Raw genomic sequence first — 18,389 nt, forward strand, 5'->3', positions numbered from 1 at the left:
CAAATGAAGAGCAGGTTGTAACCGAGGCTCTGTGTAGGTCAGAGTCTGAGCGCGTATAAGCCCTCCCCTCTTCTTCCCTGCTCTCAGACACAGCCAGCTCCACTCTGTATTTCCTGGTTCCTCCCCTTCAGATCCACACTGAGGAGGAGGAGGGGTTAACCAACATGTGGGTAAAGTACGAGAGCTGATAGGCCACATTCACCGCCCACACACATGTTGTTCAGATCAGCTGTCACACTAGTTTCAGCTCTCAGGAAGTGAAACTCACACACTCGCTGCTACTGAGAGGTGAAATGGCGCAGAGAGGAGTTCAGCTGGAGCGGGAAACCTTCTCTTGTTCCATCTGTCTGGATCTACTGAAGGATCCGGTGACCACTTCCTGTGGACATAGCTACTGCATGAAGTGTATTACAGGCGTCTGGGATGGCGAGGATGAATCCACAGCTGCCCTCAGTGCAGGCAGAGCTTCACACCGAGGCCTGTCCTGCTGAAAACACCATGTTAGCAGCTTTAGTGGAGGAGCTGAAGAAGACTGGACCCCCAGCTGCTCCTGCTGATCTCTGCTATGCTGGAGCTGAAGACGTGGCCTGTGATGTCTGCACTGGGAGGAAGCTGAGAGCCTGTAAGTCCTGCCTCGTGTGTCTGGCCTCTTACTGTGACAAACACCTCCAGGGTCATTATGAATCTCCTTAAAGAAACACAAGCTGGTGGAGCCCTCCAAGAAGCTCCAGGAGAACATCTGCTCTCGTCACGACGAGGTGAAGAAGCTGTTCTGCCGCACTGATCAGCAGAGTATCTGTTCTCTCTGCTCTGTGGACGAACACAAAGGCCACGACACGGTGTCGGCTGCAGAGAGGACTGAGAGGCAGAGAGAGCTGGAGGGAAGTCGACTCAACATCCAGCAGAGGATCCAGGACGGAGAGAAGGAGGTGAAGCGGCTTCAGCGGGAGGTGGAGGCCGTCAATGGCTCTGCTGACAAAGCAGTGGAGGACAGTGAGAAGACGTTCACTGAGCTGATCCGTCTCATGGAGAAGAGAAGCTCTGACGTGAAGCAGCAGCTCAGATCCCAGCAGGAGAGAGAAGTGAGTGGAGTCAGAGAGCTCCAGGAGAAGCTGGAGCAGGAGATGGCTGAGCTGAAGAGGAGAGACGCTGAGCTGCAGCTGCTGTCTCACACAGAGGACCACAACCAGTTCCTGCTCAGCTACCCCTCCTCACTGCCAGCCCTCAGTGAAGCTACACACTCCTCCAGCACCAACATCCGTCCTCTGAGCTACTTTGAGGACGTGACGGCGGCCCTGTCAGCAGTCAGAGACAAACTACAGGACGTCCTGAGAGAGGAATGGACACACGTCTCACCGACTGAAGTGGAGGTTTTACTGTCAGCAGCAGAGCCCGCCACCAGAGCTGGGTTCTTACAATATTCACAGGAGATCACTCTGGATCCAAACACAGCAGAGACATGGCTGGTATTATCTGAGGGGAGCAGAAAAGCAACATTCATGGACCAACTACAGTCTTATTCCAGTCACCCAGACAGATTCACTGCATGGTCTCAGGTCCTGAGTAGAGAGAGTCTGACTGGACGTTGTTACTGGGAGGTAGAGCGGAGAGGGGAAGCAGTTTGTGTAGCAGTCGCATACAAGAATATCAGCAGAGCAGGGAGTGGGACTGAATGTGGATTTGGACACAATGAAAAATCTTGGTCCTTAGATTGTAAACAAAACAGATATTCATTTAGTTACAACGGTATCAACACTCCCGTCTCAGGTCCTCCGTCCTCCAGAGTAGGAGTGTACCTGGATCACAGAGCAGGTGTTCTGTCCTTCTACAGCATCGTCTCTGAAGCCATGACTCTCCTCCACAGAGTGCAGACCACGTTCACTCAGCCGCTACATGCTGGAGTTTGGCTTTTTATGAATATGGAACCACTGCTGAGTTCTGTAAACTCAAATAGCCTGAAGTCCTTGGAGGAATTCTTCTACTGTCACTGCTCAGGAGGATCCTTGTTCACCTGAACTGATTTGTAAACGTTGCTCTAAATATGTGTTGGATATTTCTTTTGATTCTTGTTGTTGTTTCTCTTGTAGTGCACGAGTCTTCAGAGAGAAAGCAGCAGAGCTTCTTTTATTGTACACATTTTATTCTGGCCACTTTCTAAAAACAATATTTATAATCACATGTATTATTTTGACAGATTAAATGTTGTTGTTGTCCAAATTAACTAAAACATGAGTTCCCAGATGGTTATAACACTTATTTCATCATCACATGTTTATTTAAAATGATATAACTTCATGTCATGATCATAATCAATAAAACATCATTTATTATTCTCCTGTAAATAGCTTAGAGTCTTTGCTTGGGAAATACATTGTTGTTGTTGTTGTTGTTGTTGTTGTTGTTGTTGTTGTTGGTGTCCAAATAGAAAGTGGGTACTCTGATGTTTTATAGAACATAACTTATCATGATAATAATCAATAAGGAAATCATGTCTGAGTCTGTTTGAAATAGCTGAGATGAAACACATTCATGGTGGAGAAAGAGAAACTGACTTTTCTGATGGGATGTGATCAAATGAAATGTTTGGATCATTAATAAAGGTTTGTCTTTCAAAAACAAAAACAGGATGTTCTTCTTGTATTATGTCCAAGGTGCCATACGAAGCTGATGGAGAACATGTGGAAGTGATCTGAGACTAAATGAAGCTCGGCGCAAGTTCAACCAGGAAGACCGTCTTTACTCATTCATTTACTATTTCCATGTTACTACTCTCTCTCCTCTCAATAAGTGATCGGGGGCGTCACTCCCCAGCTTAAATAATCACCTCGCTCTATTCTCACAAGCCTATCATAGCGCTCCGCTGACCCTTCTAAATCTGCTCTCCCCCCTCTGACAGCTGTTATTTCAGGTGACTCAACGCAACCCTCCTCCACCCCTTTCCACCTCCTGTCCCACTGAATCCAGGGTCAATCTAAGCCACTCCCCTTCAGACCGAACCCAACTACCCATTCACCACCACCAGGGTCAAGCTAAGCCACTCCCCTTCAGACCGACACCAACTATCCATTCACCACCACCAGGGTCAAGCTAAGCCACTCCCCTTCAGACCGACCCAACTATCCATTCACCACCACCAGGGTCAAGCTAAGCCCCTCCCCTTCAGACCCACCCAACTATCCATTCACCACCACCAGGGTCAAGCTAAGCCCCTCCCCTTCAGACCGACCCCAACTATCCATTCACCACCACCAGGGTCAAGCTAAGCCACTCCCCTTCAGACCGAACCCCCTTCAGACCGACCCCAACTATCCATTCACCACCACCAGGGTCTAGTTAAGCCCCTCCCCTTCAGACCGAACCCAACCATCCATTCACCACCACCAGGGTCAAGCTAAGCCACTCCCCTTCAGACCGAACCCAACTATCCATTCACCACCACCAGGGTCAAACTAAGCCACTCCCCTTCAGACCCACCCAACTATCCATTCACCACCACCAGGGTCAAGCTAAGCCCCTCCCCTTCAGACCGACCCCAACGATCCATTCACCACCACCAGGGTCAAGCTAAGCCACTCCCCTTCAGACCGAACCCAACTATCCATTCACCACCACCAGGGTCAAGCTAAGCCACTCCCCTTCAGACTGACCCAACTATCCATTCACCACCACCAGGGTCAAGCTAAGCCACTCCCCTTCAGACCGACCCCAACGATCCATTCACCACCACCAGGGTCAAGCTAAGCCACTCTCCTTCAGACCGACCCCAACTATCCATTCACCACCACCAGGGTCAAGCTAAGCCACTCCCCTTCAGACCGACCCCAACGATCCATTCACCACCACCAGGGTCAAGCTAAGCCACTCCCCTTCAGACCGACCCAACTATCCATTCACCACCACCAGGGTCAAGCTAAGCCACTCCCCTTCAGACCGACCCCAACGATCCTTTCACCACCACCAGGGTCAAGCTAAGCCACTCCCCTTCAGACCGAACCCAACTATCCATTCACCACCACCAGGGTCTAGCTCTCTCCTGATTGAATAATTGAGTTTCCTCCTGAAACAAAGCAGTGTTCATCATCACTGAAACCGTGCCGCGCCACACTGCGCCGTATTTTCGGCTCAGTTGAGGCCCCCTCCGCAAGATGAGGCCCCACGCAGTCTGCATGATCGGCCGGGAGGGACGGCCCTGCTTATTAGCTGGCCCTAATGTGTAAAGTTATACAAGCATTTGTACCAGTGCTTTGCACAAGTAGACTCTTGCAGGCCAGAGTAGCTGGAGTTAGTCAACAACAACAAAAAGACATATCTGAGAAGAGATCAGGACGAACAGATAGAGGGAAAGGAAAAGAGAGTTCACTGAAGAGACCAGGAGGTCAGAGCAGGAAGAAGCCAGGAGGAGATGAAGAGAGCAGGAGCAGGCACGAAACATACTACCAATATAAATACATTGCTTCTAAAATCGTTCTCTGTCAGAATACTGAAATCTGTATTTTTTAAATCTCTTTTTCCTTCTACTTTGTTATTTACATGAAATGCGACACGAAAAAAATGGGGAAATCGTGTTGGTGAACACTATTCAATAGATTAATTTTGTGACTATAACACGAAATGCCGTGAGACTGTGTTGTGTGATCTGTAATTTACGTGGATTTAATAGTACCGCATAATTTAGCAAATAAAGTGATCGATCTCAGCTAGCGCTGTCTGCTTAACAGGACAGTCCGTTAAACGCTATCGATTCAAACGGCAGCGGTTTATTAATATTTAGTTTCAAGCTCTCGTCTTTAGTAAAAACAAAACTAGTGGAAGGGGAAACACTCCCAGGGGAAGCTGATCCACCCTCAGGTGCTGGGACAGCTCGCTCCCTCTTTGCAGCTGTGTGAGCCGCGGTCACAGTGAACGCCGCTCCGCAGTTTAATGCAAGGCCGTCGCTGCGTTTTTAACGGGCCTAAAATGATATTTAAAATGATTCACTTTTAATTACTGAACTGCTTGTTTCGTTGCTTGAGAAGCTTGTGGACATAGTGTATGTTTGTTTCTACAAGTACAGTTTTAGGGATACAAAAGTTAGGGGTGCAGCTAGGTGGAAAGGCTCTACAGTGGGGGGGGGCAGCTGCCTCCACCCCCCCCCCCCGGTAATAGGTGACCTTTAAACATTGTGTTCCTGACTCAAGGCTTGTCATTTGTTGCCGAGTGTACATGTGCACATCAGCTAACAAAATGCAAGATGACATGTGTGCAAATATGGTCCCAGCAAACATGCACATTTAATTTGCTGCCAAATCCAGGGAGAGCTGTTATGACAGCAGAGAAATGTCATAACAGGCTGAAAGGTAACTTGGAAACAAGCATCTGTATTCTTCAGATGTGGAAATACAGGCAGAACATTTCAGATCAAAGAGAGCATGAGGAGGATACATCTAAGAGAAGACAGATGCACAAAACGAGCTGCCGTGTCGGAGGAGTTTAGAGATCTAATGACGAGGATGAAAGAAGACAGGAAGTAGACAGGTGACGAGACGCTGGAGGGAGCACGCACGTTTAAAAATAGATATGGTTGTAATTAAAGATACAGCGTGCACAAAAAGGAGGCAGGCAGGGAGATGGAAGAAAATTATTTGTCAAAACAGAAGCTGTTCATTGGCTGCTCCACTTGAGAGCTCCATCTGGAGGTCACATGACCTGCAGACATGATGTGCAGGGAAGAGGAAGCATGGATACATGTACATGCCTTGCTAGAATGCTTTTTGGGGTTTTTCCTTTCCTGTAGTGTTATATAGGTTTCAGTGCATGTAAATGGTCTGCAAAGGCTAAAATCCCTGTAATGTAATGCCTGAAACGCCTCCATTGGACTCAGTTTACTTCCGTAACATAATGACCTCACTTTGTAACACTTGCGCTTCTATTGGCTAGCCCTCTGACACATTGTACGTGATAGGCTAAGGGGCGGGACATCTCTAAGCGGTTGAACAATCACAACAGAGCTGGCCAGCTAACCAATCAGAGCAGACTGGGCTCTGGTTTCAGACGGAGGGTGAAAAGAGGTGCTGCAGCACAGGCAGTATGAGAACAATAAAGAGCTTTGTGAACATTAAAGCATGGAGACATGTAGAGACACTACATACTGATATACACCTGAACATCAGCAGGAGAGGACTCTTTAAAGTAGAGACACTACATACTGATATACACCTGAACATCAGCAGGAGAGGACTCTTTAAAGTAGAGACACTACATACTGATATACACCTGAACATCAGCAGGAGAGGACTCTTTAAAGTAGAGACACTACATACTGATATACACCTGAACATCAGCAGGAGAGGACTCTTTAAAGTAGAGACACTACATACTGATATACACCTGAACATCAGCAGGAGAGAACTCTTTAAAGTAGAGACACTACATACTGATATACACCTGAACATCAGCAGGAGAGGACTCTTTAAAGTAGAGACACTACATACTGATATACACCTGGACATCAGCAGGAGAGGACTCTTTAAAGTAGAGACACTACATACTGATATACACCTGAACATTTGCATAATAGGGCCCCTTTAAAGTAAAACACGGCAGCAAAATGACACATTTACACACAGAGGAAAACCAATTAGCCTGTACACACAAACCAAAAAAAGGACATTTAGTTGAATATATATATATTGCTCTTAAGCTGTACGTTGAAGAGTATTACGATTCAGTTTTAGAAAACATTCCATCATTTATTATTCAAGACATCCAATCTCAAACACAAGCACAACAGAGACACATTTTGTAATTATCTAACAATGTTTAATGACCTTTTTATTTAGTTAGATTAATTAGTTAACAGTATACAATTCAATTCACTGACACACTAGTGTCTTCACAAACATAAAATGGACTGTACAGCAGATGTACTGTATACTGTTGCACTTTAGTGCAGTGGGCAAAAACACATGTCAAGTTTTGAGAATGAGTATATATAAAGTGTAGTTATACCCATGTTTGTACAAGGGTGTGTGTGTGTGTGTGTGTGTGTGTGTGTGTGTGTGTGTGTGTGTGTGTGTGTGTGTAGAGTGTAACAGTGGAGGAGGAGTTAATGTAACTATCAAGCATGTGGGGTTTGGTTGTGTGTGTGTGTGTGTGTGTGTGTGTGTGTGTGTGTGTGTGTGTGTGTGTGTGTGTGTGTGTGTGTGTGTGTGTGTGTGTGTGTGTGTTGTTCATGAATAGACAGTCCAGTCATATCAAACATTTACGACGGGCAGTTGTGACGATCATCACCGTCCGTCTTCAGCGTTTCACAGCATCGGGGGAAATCTTCCCTCAACTCCTTTCATCTGAGCGCCAAGTGGGAAACCTGCTGGGAGAGAGGACCAAACACAGAGATTAGCGCCACAAATAACGGATCATTTATTGACCGATTCAGGATCTCTCAAAAGGAATACTTCACCCAGAAATGACGTGTGAATGTGTGCATCAATTACTCACTACGTGTTTTGAAGTTTTCTTACAGGTGTTTTAGATTTTAATTTCGACTCCCTGAGTGAGACTATGGACCAGTGTGAATGTGGAGCTCAAGCGATGTCCAGACATTGACCAGGTCAAGAGGAAATACAGAGAAATTATGTTCTCGAGGTACAGGGATAGGGAAGGTGTTTGACTATGTGTATGTGTGAGTATGTAGGTGTGTATATGTGTGAGTATGTATGTAGGTGTGTATATGTGTGTGTATGTATGTAGGCGTGTATATGTGTGTGTGTGTATGTATGTAGGTGTGTATATGTAGGCGTGTATATGTGTGAGTATGTAGGCGTGTATATGTGTGTATGTAGGCGTGTATATGTGCATATATATATGTGTGAGTATGTAGGTGTGTATATGTGTGAGTATATATATGTGTGAGTATGTAGGTGTGTATATGTGTGAGTATGTATGTAGGCGTGTATATGTGTGTGTGTGTATGTATGTATGTAGGCGTGTATATGTGTGTGTGTGTATGTATGTAGGTGTGTATATGTAGGCGTGTATATGTGTGAGTATGTAGGTGTGTATATGTAGGCGTGTATATGTGTATGTATGTAGGTGTGTATATGTAGGCGTGTATATGTGTATGTATGTAGGTGTGTATATGTAGGCGTGTATATGTGTGAGTATGTAGGTGTGTGAGTATGTAGGTGTGTGAGTATGTAGGTGTGTATATGTGTGAGTATGTAGGTGTGTATATGTGTGAGTATGTAGGTGTGTATATGTGTGAGTATGGAGGTGTGTATATGTGTGAGTATGGAGGTGTGTATATGTGTGTGTATGTATGTGTGTATATGTATGTACATGTGTGTATATGTATATATGTCAATCCACAGGTAAAGCAGATTAATAATAATAATAACAACAATACAAATGAATAATAATGATAATTATTGCAGATTATAAATAAATCTTTTAGGGACAAGGGGGTGAGATTAAATAAGTTATACTTCTTCTCGCTCCTTTTCGAACACTAGATGTGGCACTGTTTATGTTGCTAATGCTGTTGTTGTCAATGTTTGTTTTGTAATTATTTATTTTACTTGATCGAAATAAAATGTATCAATCAATCAAATGAAGGATGCAAAAATGGTATAAAGTTCTTTATGGGAAAATGTGGGGGCCTGGTTTATCAAAACTATATCAAAACTTCCATTTGCAAACTCTCACAATTGGATGAGTAATAGATAAATAAATGCTCGTTGTGGGGGTGTAGTATTTCATTCAAAGGGGGCCCATTATGCTTTGTGGGGGTTTCCCTTTCCTGTCGTGTGTTAAAAAGGTTTGTGTGCATGTAAAGGCAAACATCCCTTGTTTCTCTCCCACCGTGACATCACTATGTAACTCCCGTGCTTCTGTTGTTAGCAGTGTTGTGGTTGTTTGTTCAGGAGTTGTAATATCTGTATCATGGGTCCAGGTGTCCTCCTTGAGTCAAAAGTTCTGATATCGGGCTTTACAAATAGAACTGAATCTCTTGTTTGACTTTTATTGCATCGCATCTGAATAAAGTACTTTAATCTTCTCTCCGCAGCAATTCTAACTTGTTTTATGGAGGCAAAAAGAAAACCTGACGCAGCACAGCTTTCTGTTTGAGGCGCGCTGCCAAGCTTATATTGTGTAATATTACAACGGACATATTCAAACTACAGCTGATACTGGAGCTTAAAAGCCTTATTTGACATTGAGAGTTGTCACTTGCACTAATGCACATTTCTCAAAGTTATTGAAGTGACTGTTGTTTTGTATATATTGATTGTTGTGCTTCTATTTACGTCTAAATGTGTGCATATGTATAAATGTGTCTGTTGATTGTGTATATATATATATTTTTATACATATTTCTATGTATATATATTTGTATTTTTGTATTTGGGATTGTGGGAAACGGTATTTCGATCTCTCCGTCTGTACACACAAACTGAAAGATTGACAATAAAGTTGACTTTAGTTAGAAGACTTCCCTCAATGTGCCTGATTAAGAATTGTGACCAAGACTGTAACGAGCAGGACATTTCACATCAAATAGAAATTGGTAAGTGCTCAAAATGTAAATATATGTTTCTGTATGTTTCCAGCAAAACAACTAGATATTATGAGCCAACATTAGCAACACATAGCCATTCGAACGTATCAGAATATTTAAATGTTAGCGAGTTCAGATAAATTAGAGCCGGAAAACATCACGAGGACAGATACGGGAAAACAGTCCTGCCCACTGCGATAACTCTGTGCAACAAATCACCTCTGACCCGAAGAGAACCCCCTGCCCCGAAGAGAACCCTCTGACCCGAAGAGAACCCTCTGACCCGAAGAGAACCCATGACCCGAAGAGAACCCTCTGCCCCGAAGAGAACCCTCTGCCCCGAAGAGAACCCTCTGCCCCGAAGAGAACCCTCTGCCCCGAAGAGAACCCTCTGATAACTGGACTTTAACTCCCACTGCACATTTATATTCAATTGAATATTGAATAATCCATTTCTTGCACAATTAATGTATATATAATATCCCGCATTATATTTGCTACTGGAAATTTGTATTTCCACATGTATATTTTTTTACTTTTTAGTGCTATTTTATTTCAGAAATATTTTGGACTGTTTATTTCTAGTGTCTTAATTTCTCTTATGTACATTGCCTTGTTTATTATGCCGCTGCAACGCAAACATTTCCCAAATTGATCAATAAAGTACTAATCTACCTATCCATCCATCTATCTCTCTCTGTATCCGTCTATCTCTCTCTATCTCTCTCTCTATCCATCTATCTCTCTCTCTCTATCTCTCTCTCTCTCTCTCTCTCTCTCTAAACCCATCTGGACTGATTTAAGGCCTTTAAATCAGAATAGTGAATCCCCTCACCTTCACCAGTCGTAGCGCGGGCGGCTCTGAGGCTGACGGTGTCTGGGCGACTCGTGTCTGGGCGACTCGTGCCGGGCTCCGGGGGGGGTCGGGGGGCTGGGGGGGGCCGCGGGGGCCGGGAGGGCCAGCTGCTGACCGCCCCCCCGTCGATCTCGGCCGTACTCCAGCGCCCGGGCGGTCGGGGGGACGTACCTCCCCGCCTCCCTCCTCCACTCCTCGTCAAACGCTCCAGCATCAGCTAAAGGAGGGGAGGAAAGGAAAGGAATTGAAGGCAAGGCAAGTGTATTCAATCGCACCTTGATACGCTTACACTGTACAATATGATGCAGTACTATACCAGTCAAAAGTATTCAAAAGTAGCTTAAAAACAAGATACAAGTACTGTCAAGCTTTGAGACTTTGTATGTGCCGGATTATTTCCATTTCAGTTGTTGTAGTTTATACTTTATTCTGACAGTGCAGTGTGAGATACACACATCTGAAATGTTTCGCTCCGACTCACTTTCTTTGTTAACTTATCCCCTTTGGAAAACTATAATCTGACCCTGTGGTACCTTTTTAGTTTTCGCCGAAACTATTCCTCTTTTTTTAAATGCACATTAGTTAAGTTTACCTCATCTTTCTATGACATGTATTCTATTTGATCTTTACCTTGTGTGAATCCTATCTTTCATTCTGACACTGTTGCTGCCATAAACGCCTGAGTTTCCCCGAGGGGATGAATAAAGTTCCATCTTATCTTATCTTAACTTCAGGGTCAGGGGTTCACAACCTTTTCTATCTTTGAGTAAACCGACGACCCCTGACTAAGTGCCATATTGTATGGAAATATTTAAAAAACAATACACACTATGGCTGGAGAATATATGTATTTATAAAACGGACAAGTCAAATCAAGCAATCTGATTGGTTCTTAGCCGTGATATAATGAGCGTATATCACGGGTAGAATTGTAGTTACTTTTCACAGCAAGTCAGTATCCCTCCGCGCCTGAGAAAAGCTACAACTGTTACATTACGTCCGTTACGAAACTAACTAACGAACAAAGCTTAAGATGGAAACATGTACGGGATAATGTGCAGCAAGGACTTATTGACCGTCGTTAAGGGCGCTCACATCTGCAGAAAGAAGTCCGGTCGATGTAACTGTATACAGTTTGGCTGAACATGTTTGCTTTTCAAACTGGGACAAGAAAACAGCGGAGCCGAACCACGCCCCTTAACTGTGATATGATGGCCATAAACCACGGCCTGTCGTGAGCTGTTGCTTCAATATATCATTGATATTGTCATATGACACTAGATACCGTCTTAGACTTTAAATATCGATAAATCAAATAAGCATCGTGTTTTCCTGGTTTTAAAGTCAGCAGTACAATAAAGTGTTCAAATGTTCTGATCCTTCTTGATTATTCTAGCAGTTTAGTTATTTGCCTTTTCGTCATTAAGTCATTAATTTCACATAACAGAGGATTATTTATCAGACTTCTCATTGTGTGAATATTTTGTAAAAGCACCAATTGTCCTGCCAATATCGATATCGATGTACTTGGTCAAAAATATCGACATATATGATGTTATTCAAGTCGCCCAGCCGTATCAACTGTTAAACTGAAGAATTGAGCCAAACAATGACCCTAATAACGGCGTGGACTTCAGGTAGAACGAGTGGTTTGGATGAAGCTGTTCACAGACATTATATAGGCTGTATGCTTTCATCAAAAGTTATATTACGGTCCTTAAACTCAAGGAGGCTTTTCCTGACACGTCGTCCCCCAGGTTAAAACCCAGTGGTCCGTGTAATCTGACAACATTACTTTTGTTTCTCGTTACCCAGACGATGTATTCGGGATGAGTGCACGCCTCTCTCCTGAACATTGAGCATCTTTCTGGCCCGTTGACTCACTCTCATCGAGGTTAATGAAGTCATTTCTGTCCTCGCGGTCTCCGGTGCGGCGGTTTCGTGAACGCTCCATTACGTGTCCACGCTCCCCGATGTGGTGTCCGATGGCGAGGCGCTCCAGGCCGCTCTCGCTGTCCCTCATCGACTGCCGCGTCTCACGGATCTGAACCCAAAAGTGATGACAAGTCACTTTAGCAGCTGTGAACTCTCAATGAACTCGGGCTGAAATGTTTGTATGACAACGGTGATGTTTATACTGTACATGATCGACTTATTGTCACTACAATTAATGCCGTTTCATGTGTTAATGAGGTCAGAAAGCCACAGTCCTGTCAGCACAAATGAAGCATGAACATCCAATCAGACGTAAAGAGGTTAATCGGGTCTACTTTGTAGCGTTTTGATGTTGAAGAGCTATCGGGCTCTTTCTGGGTGTCCCCTTGCCTGTCGTGTGTTATATTGCTTTTTGTGCATGCAATGGTCACAAAAGCTCAAATCCTTGTGCCTGAAACCCCTCCACCGGACTCCTATATTTACTTCAGTATCATACTGACATCACAACGTAACACTTGCACTTCTATTGGCTCCAACACAATGTACGTGACAGGCAGTACGAGACAAATAAAGGGCTTTTTGAACATTAAAGCAGGGAGACATGTCCCAGGAGAGACACTAAGTACAAATATCAACCTGAACGTTAGCAGAATAAGTATTTTTTAAGTTGCTGGGGTGCCAGTCAATTTAAATAGTTCGAGTCGAGTCAAACCCTACAAAGGGTATACGTATTAAAAAGCCAGGGCAAATGGCACAACGCTTTAAATTAACCATGTTAAATCCACACTCTTCAACAAACCCTTAATGCAACATAATAATATTTCTAAAGTTATCAATAGTGACTGTGTGATTACATGAAGCCGTCCCATCCAGAAAAATAATAAGTATACACTGCAATAACTCCTTCCAGATGTTCCCAATACCCACTGGAACGAGTCCACTATGGAACCAAAGTCAATCATTCACAGTACTTTCAGTTTAGTTCAATTGGACACTAAAAAAACATGCTTTTCCAAACACACATCGCGCCTCTTAGTGAAAAACCTGCTCATGTATTTGCCGATCTTTAATGAAATAGAGTTTAGTCGGTGTAGTCAGGTCAAGAAGGAAGGCTTTGTCACCAATCAGCGCTCCCTCCCTATATGTATTGTGAACTTTTGAAAGAACATCCGGCAGTGGCTCAGTCAGTAGGGGCTTGGACTGTGAGCTGTAGGGTCGCCGGTTCAAGTCCCCGACCAGACATATTATATGGAGTGTGGACTTCTACTTGGAGAGGTCCCAGTTCACCTCCTGCCCTTGAGCAAGGCACCGGACACCATTGTCATATCTACACTGTAGCTAGTATGCACACATGACAATGAAAGCCTTGAATTGAAAAGTACTTAATCATCAGATGTCCTCACCCCTCCTGGTCCTGTTCTCGTCGCACTCGTCTGCTGATAAACTTCAGGAGGCCCCGCGTCTGAAGAGGAGTAGGAGATCATCGTCGAAGAGGAATACGTCTGACAGTTCGATGAGCCGGACATTCTTTCCTGCGAGAAGAAAATAAATGGAGTGGCGTTCAGACACAGCTTTCATTCACGAGGGTCCTTACGGTGTGTTTCTTTGGCTCCACAGGACTACTCACCACGTTTCCCATCATGTCTCCCATCATGCCAAACATATCCATGAACCCTCCTCCACCACCTCCACCCTGCACAAATTAAACTTTATTAAATCATCAACTGACGTCAAGTATTAACACAGTGTTGGAAAGTACAGCGTGTATTGTCAGTTTAGTGCAGCGATGGTCATTCTCGTAAGCCTCTCAACTTTCTTTTTAGAGCAAGAAGAAGCATGGAACACACTTAAGTTTTAGGACAGCCATTTGCAAAGTGTGATCTTGGGTTATGTTGATGAATATACATTTGTTTTAATGCAATCTCTGAGTGGGTGTTTACTCCGTGTGTGATCATGGACACAGCTTGACTAAACATGCAGTTATGGGCTTTATTTAAGCACTTAAGAAATGTCTTAAGAAAGATCCTTTAATGACCAAAAACTCTTCTTAGATAAATCAATAAGATAAGTGTGTGATGGAATTTACGTTTTTCTTTGGAAAAAGAAACAAGTCCTGTTTCTTTTGTCCTTATTCTGTTGGTAAGGTGAGAAAGACAAGCACAGATTCAAGTAAATATGGTGTCTTTTCCCACCACATTGCCCCTATAGTGTTTAAGTGTAAACCCAACTTAATTGAAATGTAACATGAGATTTAAAACTAGAATACATGGAGACGGCTTTTCACACATGAAGTTCAGTAACTCTTTGACACATGGCGAAGTCACTCGATTGTACATGTGTGTCGTCTGTATAATTACATGTCAACTATATGTTTCAAGCTTTTGAAAGAGCTCAAAGAAGAAGCTATTTACCATTCCCATCATGCCGAAGGGCGTCATGGCACCAGCCTGAAAGAAAACGTACAATGAGATTAAAAAGGTACGAACAGGATGGGTCGTTTAATGTCAGCTTTCATACAACACATGCAGCTCAAAGTGCTTTACAAAATGACACATCACGAATCAAAAATACAAAACAAGAAATTCCCCTCAGATTATTTGTTAAGAACTTTAAAAGGTGCATGCAGCAAATATAACATGTCATCAGATAGACACAAGGAGGTCAAAGGTATGATAATAACAATAAATAATGGTTTCTATCTGACGGATAAGACAACCGAGTCGATGCAACAATATAAAACCCCATAAAACAAAGTGGACATATCGGTACAACAGAAACACAAATAAAAAGACCTATGGCAGGTAAATAATAAAGACTAAAAGGACATTTAAAGTGGGGGGTTGATAATACAAAGCTAATCTAAACAGATGTGTGTTTAAACATATACAGTGGCTCAACATGGCGGAAAGTTACCTGTCTGCGTGGGGCGCGGGGGGGTTGTATCGCGGGGGTGAGAGCAAAGGGATCCATGCCGAAGGGTCCGAACATCATCCTCATCTGCTGCCTGTGAGCAGCGAATGGATCCCTGCAAGACATCAGATTACACTTTAACTTATTGGTTTGTTAAGACTCAAGACACGGGGGAGTAGACTCACGGTACAGTGTGCGAGTGCAGGGTGAACGTGGGATGATAAAAATGAAGGATAACATGTTGGGGATCACGAGTTCAACAAATCAGATTTTGAAATCCCATTCTTTGTGATCCGGGATCAGACAACTCGGACAGATTTAGTCCCAGTATTTCAAAGCACTTCGCGATCACCCTGATCCAGATTCAGGCTGTTCAAGATGACTCGATCCTGAATATCAGCGCTGTAATCCTACCGATCTCCATCTAGTGGATATGAAAAATAACACAAGGAAGACAAGAGACCACATTGCAGAGACATCTACTGTCCGCAATTACCTTTGAAAGGTGACGGACTTTTTTTTTGTTTAAGATATTTTTCCTTTAATCTAAATTACATTTGTGATTGGCAGTCTTTGTTGTGATACTTTTATGAGCATAAACATTTATGTCATCAACATTTGGTTGAAAGCAAAATAGGCCCGCACAAACGTGAGCAAAAAATGAAATGTATTTCCCATGAAGGCTAAACATGGTGTATTATTTCAGTTAACAAACTTTGCCATCTTATTTATATTGAAACATATTTAAATAAATTGTACAGTACATGTTGCTCTGGTAATCCTGGAAACCCACCCCTCTGGTGGGATCAGGATCATCCAGTTTGTTGGGATCAAACTGATGCCAATCCTGTGTTGTCGGTTTGAACTACCCGTTTTGAAGATTTGGTCCAGATTAAAGCTTGGATTGGATTTCCTGATCGGATATCAAAGTGATCCTCACCCTGTGTTTTGGTTTTGAACTCCGCAAAATCCAAATCTGATCCGATCAGATGAGGATTAAAAGTGTTGAACTCCTGGGCCCTGGATATCAATATGTTCCCATAGGGTTTACATCCTAAAACCGTCTTCTCGGAACTTGTTTAGTTTGGGGTAAAACAAACGGTCTGGCAATGGAAACATCTTTATCTTTCAAAGATGAAGTAAAGTGTCAAAAAAAAGTGTCATTTTAGAATGGGTGCCCAAGCTTCAGATTTTTATCAAAACTAGCGTTGCCATGTTGTCAAAGCATGCTTACTGTATACTACCGGTTTGACTCGAGTGTATGTATAACGTGTCAAAGGTTTAACTGAACCTCCTCGAGTAAAGAACCACGTTTCAGTTCCCACAGTGTGAGTAATGAGCCTTAAGGTTCCTTTCCAGACAATTAACTAGTCAATTAAGGTTACATTTAAATCAAGCTTTTTCAGAGCATGGACGGAGCCGTAAAACAGAGTCACTTACCCAATTGACAGAAAGAGGACAGACAACTATGTTGATTTTTGTCATAACAGGAAATATAAATAACGGATCTTAAATTGTAATCATTGACTTCACAATAACGGCATTGTTTCAGAACCTGCCTGGCTGTTGTTTTGAGATTATAACAGTGCTTTTGCTTACTTTGTGACAGGCTGACCGTAGGGGATCACAGAACCCCCCAGAAGGCCCACCATAGTTTCAGTCGCATTGCATTATTCAAAACTAATGATGAAGCGAGTGTGTGCTGGTGCATGAAGTCTATAATGACATCCACAGTTCCACATTTACTCAACCCTTTCAAATCAGTTTCCTATGAATGCAAATGTGTTATGCTGGGCAGAAAAGGGATTGTCAGCACTTTTCAGTTTCATGCATTCGTCAAATGTAGTGGAAAACTCCTCATGCAACGTTATGTAAAAGGTACTCTGTTACCTGCACCATTACATCAATCAGAATCAGGTGTATTGCCAAGTAGGTATACACACAGAGGAACTGGCCTTGGTGTATCCATAAACACAGTTAAAGAAGACAAAAGGCCAAACAAATAAAAACAATTGAACTGGATAGTATATCTAATACACAGAATACAATAAAATGCAGTATTGTTATGGAGAATGGAAAGCTTTGCTGATACTAAGAGAGGTAGCTTGTGTACAAATGAGTACAAGCAATGCCACCTGCTATCAATTAGCTTAATCCCAAGTTAGGAAAGTCGTGATAATCGCACATTTGAGCAGTTGGTGATTATTTTCCTCTGCTTTTGGGCTTTGACAGCTTTTTTGTTATTGTCTATCCAACATGGTGGACCACTGTAGGCCCCCACAGCTGGAGAAACGTTAGGGTACCTGCTTAAGACACAGTGAAAAAACACCACCTAGCATGTGCATTTCGCCCCTCTTGCAAACCACACAGTGATACAAGTGTCTACACAACATACACATAATGTCCACACTTACATCATGTAGGGGTCGTCATCAACGTCATTCAAGTACCGAAACATGCTGGGTGGTTTAACTCAGCTGGCTGATGCTATGCTAGCCAGCTAGCTAGGTAAACAGTCGTGTTTTTCAAGGATGAGACAGAATGACGGCCGCTAACTGCCAACAGGCTGAAATGAAGCTCCTTTTATCAACCCCTTCCCCAGAAACACTCAATCCCAGCGGCTGTTTATCAAAGCGAGAGGCGGCCCAGAGTCCCAGAAGATAGTAAATTCCAGAAACCTGGACCAAACATGAAAACGGAAGTCAGTCCTCTGACAAAGAGAAGCTACACTGCTATAAAGTTAGCATCAGAGCTAATGACAGGGACTTCCGGTAGCTTTACCTTTCAAAATAAACTACTTCCCTAGAGGCCTTTTATTACATCATTTCATTATTTAGATTTTGGAATACTGTAAGCCAAGATATGATACAAAATGTCAAGTCAAATTATGTACACTTCATACATCTTTATATGCACACTCCTTGGACAATTTTTAACATTTCTCCACCAAACTAGCACTTCTAATAACTGCACACTTCTTTAATTTAAGAACAGTTTTTATTCAGATTTATGCTTTGAAGAAGCCCTATATTTCCTTTGATCCAAATACAAAAATAAAGACAAGTTACACTGCTGCCAAGTTTGCATCAGAGCTAATGCCAGGGACTTCCGGTAGCTTTGCCTTTCAAAATAAACTACTTCCCCAGAGGCTTT

At 43.1% G+C, this 18,389-nt stretch overlaps 1 protein-coding gene and 1 pseudogene across 2 annotated transcripts; one reads left to right on the forward strand and one right to left on the reverse strand.

Annotated features, from left to right (window-relative positions):
* The first annotated feature begins 235 nt into the window (after positions 1-235).
* Positions 236-2,638, forward strand: LOC117461237 (tripartite motif-containing protein 16-like; annotated as a pseudogene).
* Positions 2,639-6,776: 4,138 nt separating this feature from the next.
* mlf2 (myeloid leukemia factor 2) lies at positions 6,777-18,000 on the reverse strand. 2 transcript variants are annotated; one of them, XM_034102498.2, is made up of 8 exons: positions 17,651-18,000; positions 15,240-15,351; positions 14,738-14,773; positions 13,954-14,019; positions 13,730-13,858; positions 12,276-12,435; positions 10,371-10,608; positions 6,777-7,345 (listed from the first exon to the last, which is right to left on the reverse strand). In XM_034102498.2, the coding sequence occupies exons 1-7, from the start codon at positions 17,692-17,694 to the stop codon at positions 10,373-10,375; spliced, it is 783 nt and encodes a 260-aa protein (XP_033958389.1). In that variant the 5' UTR covers positions 17,695-18,000; the 3' UTR covers positions 6,777-7,345; positions 10,371-10,372. The 2 variants fall into 2 exon arrangements, with proteins under 2 accessions (XP_033958389.1, XP_033958388.1); XM_034102497.2 differs by having other exon boundaries at positions 6,777-7,348.
* Positions 18,001-18,389: the final 389 nt, after the last annotated feature.

Source organism: Pseudochaenichthys georgianus, chromosome 16, assembly GCF_902827115.2.
Source record: "Pseudochaenichthys georgianus chromosome 16, fPseGeo1.2, whole genome shotgun sequence".
In the NCBI taxonomy this organism is placed as follows: domain Eukaryota; kingdom Metazoa; phylum Chordata; class Actinopteri; order Perciformes; family Channichthyidae; genus Pseudochaenichthys; species Pseudochaenichthys georgianus.

Bases quoted from the DNA above. Each gene is read 5' to 3' on its own strand.
- mlf2 (XM_034102498.2), bottom strand. From the start codon at position 17,694: ATGTTTCGGTACTTGAATGACGTTGATGACGACCCCTACATGAT. The intron at 14,020-14,737 runs GTAAATAGCTTC...TAATTTGTGCAG, and splicing joins CCTTCGGCATGATGGGAATG to GGTGGAGGTGGTGGAGGAGG. The intron at 10,609-12,275 runs GTGAGTCAACGG...CCCCTCCTTTAG, and splicing joins CTTCATTAACCTCGATGAGA to CTGATGCTGGAGCGTTTGAC.